Source organism: Canis aureus, chromosome X, assembly GCF_053574225.1.
Source record: "Canis aureus isolate CA01 chromosome X, VMU_Caureus_v.1.0, whole genome shotgun sequence".
NCBI lineage: Eukaryota > Metazoa > Chordata > Mammalia > Carnivora > Canidae > Canis > Canis aureus.
In genome coordinates, this window is record NC_135649.1 from 69,856,925 (window position 1) to 69,874,918 (window position 17,994).

The window sequence follows — 17,994 nt, forward strand, 5'->3', positions numbered from 1 at the left end:
AATTGTACAAAAGAGGGAGCAAGAAAGAAAAATAAAAACAACTTTCATATGCTGCTAGAGAAGCAATTTCATGGATCATCACTGAAAAACAATCTCTTGTTTCATGGAAGCACAATACCCAAGGAGGCCATAGATGATCGAATAAAACAATGGACAACCAGCATTGCACTTGATCTTAGCCAAAAGGCCAAGAAGTGATGACAGCCAGCATTGAGAGAATATATAAAAATCCTACTCCCTTGTTTTTTTTTCTTCTTATTTTAGGAAAGATATGACAGCAATTTTATATAATCAGGAGCTTAACTTACCCTTTTTCTTGTTTTTAACTGGACCTGTTAAAAAGAAAATGGAAAATTAAATCACTGGAAATTAATAGAAAGTGATTATTCTCCAAGATAGTCATAGGAGAAACTCTCAAGACACTGCAGATTTTGAGGGAGCCTCACATCAAGGGTCAGGTCATTGGCAAGGTATCTCCCAACTATCAGACGTCCTCAGTCTGTTCCTGTTTTTTGACTGAAACATTTAAGAAGAATGTTAAAAGAAATATTCTCCCTTAGAAAACTCTTTCAGTCTCAGTCGTTGCAGTGAGGGAATGAGGACTTCTTCATAGGGATGAAATGCCCATAAACGCAGAACTCACCAACCTTAGGACGGCATTCCATTAATTCTGCGAGTCCTGAGATTGAAGAGTCATGCATTCAGGTGAAGAACTGATATGAAGTCTCTTGCATTGAAGCTAAATGGAAAAGAGGGTCATTTTCATAGAAGGAGCAGAAGCAGCAGCAGTTGACTTTTTAGTCACATATTGTGATTTAAATTGTTATTAAAACAGTGTGATCATAATACGTTCATATGGGTACCACATGCACTCCCACTGTAATTGACTATAAGTTAACAGACACTTTAAAATAAGCATCAACAGTTTCACTGACATGAAATCACAGGCATTTTCTTGGAAATTACTTCTAAAGAAAACAATTCTAATCAATTGAGGACACTCAGAAAACCCAATGCTTTTCTTATATGGTTAGGTGACAACCACTCCCCAGATACCCATAATTTAGGTATCTCCCACACATATTTCTCCCTCTTGGGGACCCACTTCTCTCCATTCTGTAGGTGGATTTGATTTTCTTTAGACATAGGTGTTTAAAATCTGTTCCAAACTCCCATGAAGAAAGACACTATCGGACATTAAACCATTGTCAATGCCCCCAGGAGCTTTACAAAAAGAACACCAAGCATTTGTATATTGTTTTATAATCTATGAAACCTACTTATTTCTATTTATCATCTCATCTTATCTTTACAACATGCCTAGAATGATTTTTGCCTGTAAGAGCAGGCTCTATCAGAGGCAGGCTCAATCTGAAGTCAACAAAGTGTCTAATCTGGAGGGCTTCCAGTATTGCCATCAGAGTTTGCATACGTCCCTTGAAAACCAAGGACTGTGTAGGCTTCCCTTGCAAAATATTTTCATTTTCATAGTTTCTCTGCTAAATTTCATGTGTAACAGTAGGTATTATTATGTGCATGGGATGTTTTAGGTTGGGTTTAGCAACCTGCCACACTCAAGGTCATAAATCTCCATTCTTTTATCCTCGTTTTTCCTCCTTTTTTCTCCCCTCACCCCTGTGTCTTCTTTCTTTGCTGCTTATTCTTTATGTTTTTAATGGCATTGAGAGCTCTTGATAACGTGCATGGAGATTCTGGCAAGGAAGCAGAGCTGCACAAATACTACTCGCTAAGAGGGAGCAACTCAACATGAGAAAGGCCACCTCTTTGAACAAAAAAGCTATTTGAGGAAGAGTTTATACAGAAAGGCCCAGCCCCATCAGCCAGCTACCAGCCAGCTAGTCAGCCACCTCAGTCTGGCAGAGCAGAGGGATGGTAGCCAGTGCAGCAACACTACACTCATAAACAAGTTGTGCTGGTCCTGGATAAGTTTCTGACCATTCCAGCTGCCTTAAAGGATTAGCACTGTTACATCATACTTCAAAGCAGGTTTTGAGAAAATCAACCATCACCAACAACTAGTCTTCACCAAGCATGCCTATGGAAGGTAGCAAGGTAAATAATGAAACATAACTCTATCCTAAATGAACTTGCAGTTGCATACAAAAATATTAAAGAGGGTGAGACTTAAGGAATTATATTGGCTACTTGAGGAAAAAAAAAAACAAACCCAAACTTCCTGGAAAAAGTTTGACCTAAATCAACAACTGAAAAGAGGGAAAGGGAAGTTAAAAAAATTTTTTTGAACTTCTATTGTGTTTATACCAGGAACCAACTCATTGTAATATATATAGATGCATGCATACATACATAAAAAGGGGAAGCAAAAAGGAAAAATTTATTTTTTAAACAAAACCTTTCATTTTTTTCAGTGAATTTTTATTTTTAATTGAAGTGTAGTTGACACACAATGTTACATTAGTTTCAGGTATATAACATAGTGATTCAACAATTCTCTATTATGTTACGTTATGGTCACCCCAAGTGTTACTACCATCTGTCCCCATATATCGTTATTACAATATCATTGACTATATTCCCTATGCTGTATCTTTTACCCCCATGACTTAGTTATTCCATAAATGAAGTCTGTGTCTCCCACTCTCCTTCACCTATTCTGCCTATCTCCCTACCCCTCTCCCCTCTGGCAACTCTCACTTGTTTTCTGTATTTATAGCTCTGATTCTTTTTATTTATTTGTTTACTCATTTGTTTTATTTTTTAGGTCCCACATGTAAGTGAGATCATATGGTATTTATTTTTCTTTATCTGACTTATTTCACCTAGCATTTATACCTTTTAGGTCCATCAATGTTGTCACAACTTGCAGGATCTCATTTTTTCTGGCTGAGTAATATTCCATCGTATATATACACACACACATCTTCTTTACCCATATCATCTATGGATGTACACTTGGGCTGCTTCCATATCTTGGCTACTATAAATAATGCTGCAATAAACATAGGGGTTTTTGAATTTTTTTCATTTACTTTGGGTACTACCCAGTAGTAGAATTACTGGATTGTATGCTATTTCTATTTTTAATTTTCTGAGGAAACTCTACTGTTTTCCATAGTGGTTTCATCAATTTACGTTCCCACCAACAGAGTACAGGTCTCTCACCTCTTTCCCGAATGCCATTTGTTGAAGAGACTATATTGCAGTTTAAAAATTTTTTCATCACTATATTTTGACATTTTAATTATAATATGTCTTGGGTGGATCTGCTTTTGTTGATTTTGTTAGGGTTTTCACTGCCTCCTGGACCTGGATATCTGTTTCCTTCCCCAGATTAGGGAAGTTTTCAGCTAGTATATCTTCAAATATATTTTCTGCCCACCTTTCTCTCTCTTCTTCTTCTGGCACTCCTATGATGCAAATATTACTATGTTTGATGGAGTCACTGAGTTCCCTAAGTCTACTCTTATTATTTATAATTATTTTTCTTTTTTCTAGCTTGATTATGTCCATTAGTCTGTCTTCTAGATCTTTACTTCATTTCTCCTTCTTCCAGCCTGCTGTTCATTCCATCAAGCGTGTTTCTCATTTTGTTTATTGAGCCCTTTATCTCTGTTATTTTTTATCTCTGTATTAAGGGTCTCACTGATGTCCTCTACTCTTTTCTCAAGTCCAGTGAGTATCTTTATGATCATTATTTTAAATTCTCTATTGAGCATGTACTTATATCTGTTTCACTTAGATCTCTGGCTGTGGCCTTGTCTTTCATTTGGACAAATTCCTAAGTCTTCTCATTTTGTCTAGGTCACTCTGCCTGCTTCTGCATGTTAGGAAAGTCAGCTATTTTCCTATTGTTGACAGTAATGGCCTTATTAAGAAGAAGACTTGTAGTACCTCATGGTGCAGTCTCCGCTGTTCCCCAGGGCCCAGCACTACAGGGAGTGTTTTCAATGTGTGCTGCATGTGCTCAGCAGTTGTGTCTTGGCTGCTTTACCCATCAGGGCAGTCATGTGCAAGAGGATGTCCTTGCCTGTTGTGGGCAACATTTGGTCCCTGGCCTGAATATGGTGGGTTTAAACTAGGTGTCTTAACTAGGTGGTCTACTTGTGAAATGAGACCTGTCACCACTGCTTCTGGAACTGAGGTCCTGAAAAACTCCTGGGTCAGGAGACATTGTGTTGGCAGGGGTTTGGGCTGGTCTCCTGGGGGAGAGAGACTTCCATGCTGGGACTGAAGCAAGAGGGTCTAGGAAGGGTGTTTCACCAGAGCATGAGGGTTGGTGTTTGGTGTAAGCAACTTAAATACAGAGTATCAGTTCTGCCTTGATTCCTGCAGGTGGCTCTTGTGTTTATGCTGAGGGGTGAGGGAGGGAAACGGTGCCTGCCAGTTCCTTTGTTCCTGAAGGGTATCTCCATTAATGCTGCCTCCTTGGGACGTGCTCTGAGATGAGCAAATAACCTCCCAACTGTGTGCCCTAGGTGCTTTTCAGGTTGCTGTTTCCACACTGTATATCTGCAGGCTATTTGCCCTGACTTCTCTCCAAGAGTAGCTCCAACGCCTCTGGGCTCTCTATGAACAAGCATACTCACCTTTAGCACCCCAGGCTTTAAGCCCCACCCGTTGCAATAACTCACAAAATTTGGGCCTTTTCACTTTCCAAGCCAATTGCTATGGGGATTTATTTTCATGGTTTTATTATTTTTTAAAAGATTTTATTTATTTATTCATGAGAGACACAGAAAGAGAGAGGCAGACATAGGCAGAGGGAGAAGCAGGCTCCCTTGCAGGAAGCCTGATGTGGGACTTGATCCTGGGACTCCAGGATCACGCCCTGAGCCAAAAGCAGACGCTTAACCCCTGAGCTACCCAGGAGTCCCAAAATAAGTGTTCGTGATTTTATTTTTTAAAAACATTTTATTTATTTAGGGGATTCATTTTCTCCTTGCATTCCCCTGTATGTTAGTTTGTCTCTTGCCCTTCTTCGCATCTGTGGCTCCCTCCCCACTGCAGCGGCCAAGATCTATTTCTCTCCCAAACTATGTCTCTGAGCTTCCTACCTTCTTCAATGCTGCCTCTTTTCTACCTTTACTTGTAGAGTGAAAAAGAAAAATAAAAATTTTAATTAGCTCTTTATCTCATACTGTATATTAAAATCTATACCAAATTAACTAAATATTTAAATGTTAAAAAATAAAATCATAAAATAACTAGAAAAATATGAAAAAGTACCTTTATAATGCTTGTATATCCATATTTATAAATGATAATGTAGAAATACAGTTACTGACAGAAAAAAGTTATTAAACAACATTTTTATTTTGCAAAAATACATATACATATGCCTAAAATTTTTCTAGATATGCATTAAAATGTTAATACTGGTTATTTGTGGGTAGTTTAATAAGCTGTTTTTTCAAACAAGACACAACTATATGCTGCCCATAAGAGACTCACTTCCGATTTACAGACAGACTGGAAGTGAATGGATGGGGAAAAAATACCATACAAGTGAAAGAAAAAAAATCTAGGGTACTAATGTTTATATCAGACACAACAGACTTAAAAAAAAAGTAGCAAGAGGCAGAGAAGGGCACTACATAAGGATAAAGGGATCAATATAATAATTGTAAATATCTATTCACCCAACATAGGAACCTCTAAAATACAGAAAGCAAATATTAACAGACATAAAGGAAGAAATTGACACCAATACAATGATAATAGGGGACTTAATACCCACTTACATCAATGGATAGATCATCAGATAGGAAATCAACAAGGAAATATTGGCTTTGAATGACACCTTAGAATAGATGGACCTACCAGATATGCACAGAATATTCTATCCAAAAACAGCAGAATACTAATTCTTCTCAAGTGCACATGGTGCACTAGAATAAATTACATATTATCCCACAAAACAGGTCTCAATAACTTTAAGTGACTGAAATCACATCAGGCATCTTTTCCAACGACAATGGTATAAAACTATAAATCAATTACAAGAAAAAAACTTGAAAAAACACAAATACCTGGAAGCTAAACAACAAATGGGTCAATGAAATCAAAGAGGAAATCAAAAACACCTGGAGGCAAATGAAGATGAAAACACAATAGTGTAGAGTCTTTGGGAGACAGCAAAAGAAGTTCTAAGAGAGAACTCTACAATACAGGCCTACTTCAAGAAACAAGAAAAATGTCAAATAAACAACCTAACCTTACACCTAAAGGAGCTAGAAAAAAAATAATCAACAAAGCCCAAAGCCCAAAGCCAGAAGAAGAAAGGAAATAAATATTAGAACAGAAATAAATGAAATAAAGACTTAAAAATAGTATAAAAGAGGAGTGAAACCAAGAGCTGGTTCTTTGAAAAGATAAACAAAATTGACATACCTTTAGCCAGACTCATCAAGGAAAAAGAGGACTCAAATAAGTAAAATAAAAAATGAAAGATGAAAAGTAACAACCAACACTACAAAACAGAATTATAAGACAATATTATGAAAAGTTATACACCAAAAATATGGACAACCTAGAAGAAATGGATAAATTCCTAAAAATATATAATCTTCCAAAACAGAAGAGGAAAAAATAAAAAATTTGAACAGACCAACTATTAGTAATGAAATTGAATTGGTAATCAAAAAATTCCTAACAAACAAAAGTCCAGGACCAGGTGGATTCACAGGTGAATTCTGTGAAATATTTAAAGAAGAGGAAAGACAGTCTTTTCAATAAATGATGTTGGGAAAACTAGACAGCTGCATGCAAAAGGATGAAACTGGACTTCTTTCTTACACCACACACAAAAATAAACTCGAAATGCACATGGCCAACAAGCACATGAGAAAATGCTCCGCATCACTTGCCATCAGGGAAATACAAATCAAAACCACAATGAGATACCACCTCACACCAGTGAGAATGGGGAAAATTAACAAGACAGGAAACAACCAATGTTATAGAGGATGTGGAGAAAGGGGAACCCTCTTGCACTGTTGGTGGGAATGTGACCTGGTACAGCCACTCTGGAAAACTGTGTGGAGGTTCTTCAAAGAGTTAAAAATAGAACTACCCTATGACCCAGCAATTGCACTACTGGGGATTTACCCCAAAGATACAGATGCAGTGAAATGCCGGGACACCTGCACCCCAATGTTTATAGCAGCAATGTCTACAATAGCCCAACTGTGGAAGGAGCCTTGATGTCCATTGACAGATGAATGGATAAAGAAGATGTGGTGTATATATACAATGGAATATTAAATGACCATGAGATAGAGTACCAAGAGCAAAAGGGGCTAAAAGCAGTCCTTCTTCTTCAACTTGTGTCACAGAAGGGCTATCAGAGAGCTTCTACTCAGTGGATATTTGGCTTAGCCCTTGGAAAAAAATGAGGATGGAAAGGTATAGACAAGATTGTCATTAGACTGTATTATATTTCTCACAAATGCTAGTGAGTACGGCATCTTTCTTTCTTGTTCTAATATAGCTCACCATGGCTAGTAAGTAGCTCTTATGAGTTTTAACATGGACCTCTAAGTCCTGGCTCTATATCCACCATCCCATTTCTTTCACTCGAGACCACTGTAGTTTTCCAGCTTTTAGAGAGAAAATGCCAGGGAGCTAGAACTATCCCATGTTAGGTATAAGCATCTTGACCCAGAACAAAAGCAGCAACTTCTATTGAGTTCTATATCCTTTTAGATATATTTATTATATTTAGATATATTGATTTATTTTCTGTATGTACTTCAGAACGTTTTTCATACCTACTCAGAGCACTACCACTGTCACACGTCTGTTTCTGTAGTAACAGGCTATATTTCTATGTCACTCCAATTCCCTCTATTTGTAATCATCATGCTTTTTTGCAGGCAAAACCCACAAATGCATCAGAGTGGGACAGACAGCTGTCCAGTCCAAGATTGCTTCAGTTTTACAACTGAAATTTGACAGGTTTTGATCAATGTGAATGTGGAAAAGGGGTCTTGTAACAGCATCAGGGTCATGGAGGCCAGCAGCAGTCCTAACCAGATTCTAGTCCTGACTGAACTACAAACTGATGATAGGGCAAGTGACACTTTTCTTCTGGTTCTTCATCTTCTAAATTAGGGAACATTTTGAATATTTTGTTTTCATTCAAGGCCTAGAGTTCTGATGAAGATAAATAATGTAATAACTATAGCTAATATTTATTGAACATATATGAGCTATGCACTGCAGTAGTTGCTTTACATATCTCATTTAGGTCTTAAAACAATCCAGCAAAGTAATCTTTATTATTATTATTTTATAGATAAAGAGATGTATTAAATAAATTTCACAAGGTCATTCAACCTGTGGGTATTTTAAGATAAGCTGAAACTTCAGAATGATTCATGTTATTCTAGATGTGTTTTTGAAAAATTAAAAATAAATGTGTATATTTCCCATTTCTGGTTTGACATGTCAACAGCTTGAAAGTCATCACTCCCATATTACTAACAAAAGCTGAAAAAACTTGAAATCAACTCTTAGATCCATCAAAGAATTGAGGTCACAAGGCAAACTGCTGTTCTGATGGATACAGAAAATCACAGCTCACGAGGTGAAGAAGCCTGGAACTGGAGCCAGTATCAGTAAGAACACTTTAAAATTGTAATTGACAGATTGCTATGGGCTCAGTGTGAACTAACTTAAAAGCTAAAAACCTCAAGGGAGTCCAGTCTTAGGTGGGTCCCCACACTTTCATAAGTTTTACCTTCAAGAGACCTACCAGATTCTTGCTGTGAAGGAGAAAATTTCCCTTGTGTTTATGGCAAAGTGAGAGGAAAAGTAGCCATTTTGAAATGTACCCAGATTTCTCTATTCTCCTTAACAAGGACTTCCCTCAAGAAAAATTATCATATCAGAATCTAACTGACTGAGTTTTATCAGATCCTAACTGACCTGGGGAACAGGAAATATCCAGCTCAGACACACTAAAAGATTGGGACATAATCATAGGACTACAAAATACTTCCCCTCCACTTATATTTTACCACCTTATCAACAGAGCTTCTATATAGTACCAGTGGATTATAAATTAAAAACCCTGCAAGTTTTAGACCATATATAAGGAGTTTCTAGGGACAACCAAAGACAACAAGAGGAGACTAGAACAAAAAAATAAAAGAGGTAATTTTAGCCTCTGATGCTACAGCTATAGCAAACAGTAAACACAGCTGAACTCCTAGTCAGATAAACATAAAGTATTACATTATAGGCCTATGTACCTCTGTTACTTTTACCTAGTACATTATGTATAGCTTTCAGTCAAAATTTAAAAGGTATACCAAAAGGTAAAAAAAAATAGTTTGGGGATGCCTGGGTAGCTCAATGGTTGAGTGTCTGCCTTCAGCCCAGGGCATGATCCTGGAGTTCTGGGATTGAGTCCCATTTTGGGCTCCCTGCATGGAGCCTGCTTCTTCCTTTGCCTATGTTTCTGCCTCTCTCTCTCTGTGTCTCTCATGAAAAAATAAATAAAAATCTTAAAAAAAATAGTCTGAGGAAACAAACCAAGCATCAGAACCAGATTCAGATATGGCAGAGATTTTGGAATTATTAGACCTGGAATTTAAAATAGCTATGATAAATATGCTAAAGGTGTTAATGAAAGACTGGGCAACATGCAATAAAAAATGGAATGTAAGCAGAGAGATGAAAACTCTAAGAAAAAATAAAAAAGAAATGCTAACCCACATAAATATAGTCAACTGATCTTTGACAAGGAACAAAGACAATATAATAGGATAAAGAAATGTTTTCAATAAATGGTGCTGGAACCGCTGGACATTGACATATGAAAAAGTGAACATAGACACAGACCTTTCACTAACCACAAAAAATAACTCAAAATGGATCACGAACATAAATTTAAAATGCAAAACTATTAAACCCCTAGAGGATAATATAAGAGAAAAATCTAGATGACTTTGAGTATTATAATGACTTTTTAGATACAGGATCATGATCCATGAAAGAAATAATTGATACGCTAGAATTAATTAAAATTAAAAACTTCTGCTCTCTGAAAAACAATGTCAAGACAGTGTCAAGAATACAAGCCATATAGACTGGGAGAAAATATTTGTGGAAAAAACATCTGGTAAAAGACTGTTTTCCAAAATATACAAAGAGCTCTTAAGTCTCCACAATAAGAAAACAACACAATTTTAAAAATTGGGCCAAAAACCTTAAAAGACATCTCACCAAAGAAGATATACAGATAGCACGCAAACATATGAAAAGATACTTCACATCATTTGTCATTAGGAAAATACAAATTAAGACAACAATGAGAAAAAACTACACATCTATTAGAATGGTCAAAATCTGGAACACTGACAATACCAAGTGCTGCTGAGAATGTAGTGCAACAAGAACACTCATTAACTGCTGGGGGGAATGCAAAATGGTGCAACCACTTTGGAAGACAATTTGGTATTTTCTTATAAAACTAAACATACTCTATATGATATAGCAGTAGGGATCAATGGTTTCTAGAAATTGGGGGTGAGGGAATAAATAGATGGAGCACAGGATTTTCAGGTCAGTATGATATAATGATGGATACCTATCATTATACACTTTTCCAAACCCATAGAATGTACAACAGGAGTGTAAACTATGAACTGGGTGATTGTGTCAATGATGATTCAAAAATTGTAAGAAATGTACCACTCTGGTGGGGGATTATTGACAATGGGGGGAAGGCTTTTCATCAGTGGGGGCAAGTATATATGGGAAATCTCTACTTTCCTTTTAATCTTGCTGTGAACATAAAAATGTTCTTAAAAAGTAGATGAAAGTAAGAAAAAAATATTAACAATAAGGAACACTGAAACTAAGAGCTGGTTTTTTAAAAAAGATAAATGAACCTGACAAACTTTTAGCTAGACTCATCAAGAAGAAAGGAGATAACTCAAATAAAATCAGAAAAGAAAGAGAAAATGTTACAACGGATACCACAGAAATACAAAGGATCATAAAACACTACTATGTACAATTATATACCAATAATTTGGACAAATTAGAGGAAGTGGATAAATTCCTAAAATATACAACCTACCGAGACTGAATCATGTTAAGTAGAAAATCTGAGCAGACCAATTACTAGTAAGGAGATTGAATCCATAATAAAAAAAACTCAACAAATAGAAGTCCAGGATCAGACAGCTTCACTGGTGAATTCTACCAAATACTCAAAGAATTAATACCATCAAATTCTTCCAAGAAATAGAGGAGGGAACTCTTCCAAACTTATTTTATGAAGTCAGTATTACCCTGATTCTAAAACCAGTCAAGGGTACCACAGGAAAAGAAAATTATGTGACAATATCCTTTATATAATAAAAAAATTTTTAAAGAAGATTTAATTTATTTATTCATGAAAGACACAGAAAGAGAGGTAGAGACATAGGCAGAAGGAGAAGCAGGCTACTCGCAGGGAGCCTGATGAGGGACTCAATCTTTGGACCCTGGGATCATGACCTGAGCTGAAGGCAGACACAACGCTGGTGTCCTGACAATATCCTTGATGAACACAGATACAAAGGCCTTCAACAAAATATAAGCAAACCAAATTTGACAATACATTAAAATGATCATATGCTACGATCAAGTGGGATTTATTCTAGGGGTGTAGGGATGGTTCAACATCTGCAGATCAGTTAATGTGATACACCACATTAACAATGAAAGATGAAAATGATAAGATCATCCCAATAGATGCAGAAAAAGCATTTGACACAATTCAACATCCATTTATGATAAAACTCTGAACAAAGCAAATATGGAGGGAATGTACCTCAACATAATAAAGCCATATATGACAAGCCCACAGTTGACAGTTTTTCTTCTAAGATCAAGAACAATACAAAGATGCCCACACTCACCACATTTATTCAACAGAGTATTAGAAGTCCTACCTAGAGCAATTATGCAAGAAAAAGAAATAAAAAGCATCTAAACTGGAAAGGAAGAAATAAAACTCACTATTTGCAGTTGATATGATATTATATATCACAACCCTAAAGACTACTAAAAAAACTTTTAGAATTAATAAACAAATTCAGGGGACGCCTGGGTGGCTCAGCAGTTGAGCACCTGCCTTCGGCCCAGGGTGTGATCCCAGAGCTCCAGGATCGAGTCCCACATCGGGCTCCCTGCATGGAGCCTGCTTCTTCCTCTGCCCGTGTCTCTGTCTCTCTCTTTCTCTCTGTGGCTCACGAATAAAATAAATAAAATCTTAAAAAAAATTCAGTAAAGTTGCAGGATATAAAATCAATACAGAAAAATCTGTTACATTTCTATACATTAATGATGAATTATCTGAAAGAGAAATTAAGAAAACAATCATTGCACCAAAAACCATAAGATATGTAGTAATAAACCTAACCAAAGAGGTAAAAGACCTATATATTGAAAACTAGAAGACATTAATGAAAATATGGAAAAAACCAAAAAATTAAATGGAAAGATACCATGTTCATGTATTAGAAGAATTAATTGTTAAAATATTCATACTATCCAAGTAATATACAGTTTCAATGAAACCCCTATAAAACTTCCAATGGTATTTTACACAGAAATAGAACAAACAATCCTAAAATTTATCTGGAACCATAAAGGACCCTAAACAGCCAAAGCAATCTTGAAAAAGAAGAACAAAGCTTGAAGCATAATGCTCCCTGATTTCAAACTATATCACAAAGCTTTAGTTATTAAAATGGTATATCAGCATAAAAACAGACATATAGATGAATGGAACAGAATAAAGAGCCAAGAAATAAATCCATACATATATATTGTCAAATAATTTATTATAATTATATAATAATTTATTATATAATTACAATAATATAATTATTATATTATAATAACTTATAATATAATACTATAATAATTTATTTATAGTGTCAAAAGAGTGAAGAATATATAATGGGGAAAGGACAGTCTCTCCAATAAATGTTGTTTGAAAAATTGGATATCCATATGCATATGAATGAAACTGGACCCCTCTCTTACACCATAATAAAAAATTACCTCAAAATGGATTTAAGAATTGAATGTAAGACCTGAAATCATAAAACTTCTAGAAGAAAAGATGGGTGGTAAGCTCCTTGACATAGGGCTTGGCAAAGATTTTTTGAATTTGACATCAGAAGCAAAAATAACAAAAGTAACAAACAAGTGGGACTACATCAAACTAAAAATCTGCATAACAAAGGAAACCACTGACAAAATGAAAAGCAACCTACTTAATGAGTGAAAATATTTGCAAATCATTTATCTGATAAGGGGTAAATGTTTTTGTTTGTTTTGTTTTGTTTTTTTAATTCAGAGAGAGAGAGAGGCAGAGACACAGGCAGAGGGAGAAACAGGCTCCACGCAGGGAGCCTGACGTGGGACTCGATCCCCAGGAGCCAGGATCACACCCCAGGCTGCAGGTGGTGCTAAACCGCTGCGCTGCGACACCGGGGCTGCCCAGGGGTAAATGTTTAAAATATATAAAGAACTTTTACAACTCAATAGCAAAAAATGCCCTCAAACAAGCCAATTAAAAAATGGGTGGAAGATCTGAATAGACATTTAAAAAATATTTTATTTATTTACTCAACAGAGAGAGAAGCAGCAACATAGGCAGAGGGAGAAGCAGGCTCACTGCAGGAAGTCTAATGTGGAACTCAATGCCGGGACTCTGGGATCATGCCCTGAGCCGAAGGTGGACGCTCAACTGCTGAGCCACCCAGGCATCCCCTGAATAGACATTTTTCCAAAGACATACAGATGGCCAACAGACATATGGAAAGATGCTTTACATCATTAATCATCAGTGAAAGGCAAATCAAAATCAGAGTGAGATTATTACCTCACACTTGTTAGAATGGTTTTATCAAAAAGACAAAAAAATTGGGGTGCTTGGGTGGTTCAATTGTTTAAGTATCTGACTCTTTTTTTAAAGATTTTATTTATTTATTCATGAGAGACAGAGAGAGAGAGAGAGAGAAAGAGAGAGAGAGAGAGGCAGAGACACAGGCAGAGGGAGAAGCAGGCTTCATGCAGGGAGCCTGATGTGGGACTTGATCCAGAGGCTCCAGGATCAGGCCCTGGGCTGAAGGCGGTGCTAAACCACTGAGCCACCTGGGCTGCCCCTACTTAGTTATTTTAGAAAGAGAGTGAGAGTGGGGAGAAGGGGCAGAAGACGAGGGAGAGAGAGGTTCCAAATAGACTCCATGCTGGTCACAGAGCCTGATGCAGGGCTCCATCTTAAGACCCTGAGTTTATGACCTGAACTGAGACCAAGAGTCAGACACTTAATTGACTGTGCGGCCCATAATGCACCCCATAAATGTCTATTTCAAACTCTAGGGCAACCACTAAAAAATCTTTTTTTTTTTAGAAAAATATCTTTGAAGAAGTATACTTGATATGCTTTAAAGAGGAGAGAAAATGGAATCATATAAAATGTTTAATTAAAATCAGAGAAGTCAGAAAAGGAGAAGACAAGGAAACAAAGGAAAAGGCAATGAATAGTAAGCAAGTGTAGTAGATATATACAAATACAGTTACAAATATAGTAGAAATTGATTCAACTATATCAATAATCACTTAAATGTGAATGTACTAAATACATGTTAAAAGATACAAACTGTCACAGCAGACAAAAAAGACTCCAAGAAACAACTACATGTTGTTTATAAGAAACATACTTTAAAGACTCAGGTAGGTTAAAAGTAAAGGGATGGAGAAAAATATACCATGCTAATCATAATCAAAAGAAAGCTATGTTTATATCATATATACATAGGTGTATATACCTATGTGTGTGTGTGTGTGTGTGTGTGTATCTAAAAATATATATTTCAGACAAAGCTGACTTTAGAACAGGGAAAAATGATCAGGGATAAAGAGGGGGTATTACACAATGACAAATTGGCCAATTCTCCAAGAAAATAGCAATCCTTGATGTGTATGTGCCTAACAACAGAGTGTCAAAAATATGAGCCAAAAACCAATGAATCCACTATTATAGTTAGACTTCAACATCCCTCAATTAGTAATTGAAATATCCAGCAGGCAGAAAATCAGTAGGGATACAGTTGAGCTGAAGAGAACTATAATATACTAGATCTAATTGACATTTATGGAATACTTGATCCAACAATACAGTCTTCTCAAGTTCACATAGAAGATTCACCAGGAAACATTCTTTGTTGTAAAACACACCTTAAAAAATTTAAAAGCATAGATATCATAAAAACTATGTTCTCACATGACAATGGAATTGAACTAGAAATAAATAATGAAAAGATAGCTGGAAAACATATTAGAACAAGAGAAAGAGCTAAATTTTGGAAAATATCTAAGCTTCTACCTTACTTAGGAAATTAGAAAAAGAAGTGCAAATTAAATTCAAAGTAAGTGGAAGAAGAAATAATAAAAATAAAAGCAAAAGAAAATGACATTGAAAACAGGAAAGCAATAGAAAAAAAATCAAAGAAACCAAAAAGTGGTTCTTTGTAAAGATCAATAAAACTGATAAAATTCTACCCAGGCTAACCAAGAAAGGGAGAGATAAGACACAAATTACTAGTATTAGAAATACTACTACTGGGGCACCTGAGTTGCTCAGTGGTTGAGTGTCTGCCGTTGGCTCAGGTTGTGATCCTGGGGTCCTGGGATTGAGTCTCACATCAGTCTCCCTGTAGGGAACCTGCTTCTCCTTCTGCCTATGTCTCTGCCTCTCTCTCTGTCTCTCATGAATAAATAAATGAAATCTTTAAAAAATAGTAATATGGATATTAAAAGGATAATAAAATAATATTATGAACAACTCTATGCCCACAAATTTGATAACTTAGATGAAATTGGCTAATTCACTGTAAGTCACAACCTATTAAAACTCACACAACACATATAATTTGAATCCATAATATATAAATGATTATTTATCTATGAGAAATTGATTCAACAGTTAGTAATGTTCTTTTTTTTTGTTAGTAATGCTCTAAAACAGAAGGAAACAGGCTCAGATAGTTTCACTGGTGAATTTTACCAAAAAGTTAAGGGAAAAATTATACGAATTTTCTGCAACTTGCTCCAGAGAATAGAAGCAGATGGAATACGTCCTAACTCATTACATGAGGTTAACATTACACTAGTACCAAACCCAAAGACATTACAAGAAAGAAACCTACAGACCAACATCTCTTTTTTTCAATTAAATGACACTAGTAAATTTCATTTATTAAGGAGGAAAAAGTAAAATAAAATTAGAAAAACATTTATATATAAATTTTGAAGAAATCAAAGAACATTACAGGAGACAATATTTAAAATTTTTGAGTAATAGTCCATTGTGTGATTATACCAAAATTTGTTTATCCATTTTCATCTTCTTTTAGATTTAAATTCAAGTTAGTTAACATATAGTGTGGTATTGGTTTGAGGAATAGAATTCCCCTATGTTCATTTGTTTTGTTTCTTAAATTCCACATATGAGTGAAATCATATATTTGCCTTTCTCTGACTTACTTTGCTTAGGATAATCCACTATAGTTCCATCCACAATGGACCAACATCTCTTTTGAAAACAGATGTAAAACTCCACAACAAAATATTAGCAAGTCAGATCCAACAATGTATCAAAAGATTTATACACCACAACCAAATGAGATATATTCATGGTATGCAAAGGCTGAGTCAACATTAAAAAATGAATTAACTTAATCCTACACACATAACAGGCTACAGAAGAAAAATCAAATGATCATATCAATAGATAAAAAAAATAATTTGACAAAATCCAACATCCATGCATGCTAAATAGTTTCATCAAATTAGGAACAGAAGGAAACTTCATCAATTTGATAAAGTCTATAAAAAAATCTACTGCTAATGTTACACTTAATGGTGAGAAGTAGATACCTTTTTTCTAAGACTGAAAACAAGGCAAAGATATCCCCTCTCACCACTCCTATTCAACATCACACTGGAACACTTAGCTGATGCAATAAGACAAGAAAAGGAAAGGAAAGGTATACATAATTGGAAGGAAGGAATAAAACTGTTTTTATTGCAGATAACATGATTTTTATGGAAAAAGTCCAGAATTGACCAAAGTCCAGAAGCTTCTGGAACTAATAAGCAAATATAATAAAACTGTGGGATACAAGCCCGATATATATTAGTCAATTGCCTTCCTATATACTAGCAATGAATTCCAACTGGAACTTGAAATAAAAAACCAACACTATTTGCATTACCATAAAAAAGAGAAATATTTAAGTATACATCAAATAAAATATGTACAAAATCTACTTGGAGAAAACTATAAAACTCTGATGAGAGAAATCAAAGTCTAAATAAATAAAAGGATATTCCAATCTTATTAAGATGTCATTTTCCACCCAACTTGATCTATAGATTCAATGCAATGCCTGTGAAAATCCGAGCAAGTTACTTTGTGAATATAACAAAACTGATTCTAAAGTTTATATGTAAAGGAAAAAGATTCAGAATATCCAGCACAATGTGAAGAATAAGAACAAAATTTGAAGGCTGACACTAGACTTAGCATAAAGCTATAGTAATGTAAACATTGTGGTACTAGTGGAGTAATAGATAAATGGATCAGAATATAAAGACCAGAAATAGATTGAAACAAATATATTCAACTGATCTTTGACAAAGAGGCAAAGGCAATTCAATGGAGGAAGGATAAATTTTTCAACAAACGGTCCTGGAACAACTGGACATCCACATATGAAAAAAATGAATCTAGACACTGACCTTATATCACACACAAAAATGAGCTCAAAGTAGATCAGAAATGCTAAAACTCCCAGAAGATAGCATAGGATAAAATTTAGTTGCCAAACTCATTGGGTTTGGCAATGGGTTTCTAGGTAGCAATCTAAAAACACAAACCAGGCAGCCCCCTGGGTGGCTCAGCGGTTTAGCGCCGCCTTCAGCCCAGGGCCTGATGCT

The 17,994-nt window shown here is 35.6% G+C and overlaps 1 protein-coding gene across 5 annotated transcripts in view; it reads right to left on the minus strand.

Moving 5' to 3' along the window:
• The window catches only part of EDA (ectodysplasin A), a 429,425-nt gene that overhangs the window by 19,474 nt on the left and 391,957 nt on the right, over positions 1-17,994 (minus strand). For all 5 annotated transcript variants that reach the window (XM_077890361.1, XM_077890360.1, XM_077890358.1 and 2 more), the window contains exon 3: positions 309-332. In XM_077890361.1, coding sequence (XP_077746487.1) covers positions 309-332 — 24 coding nt within the window. The remainder of the gene's footprint in view (positions 1-308; positions 333-17,994) is intronic.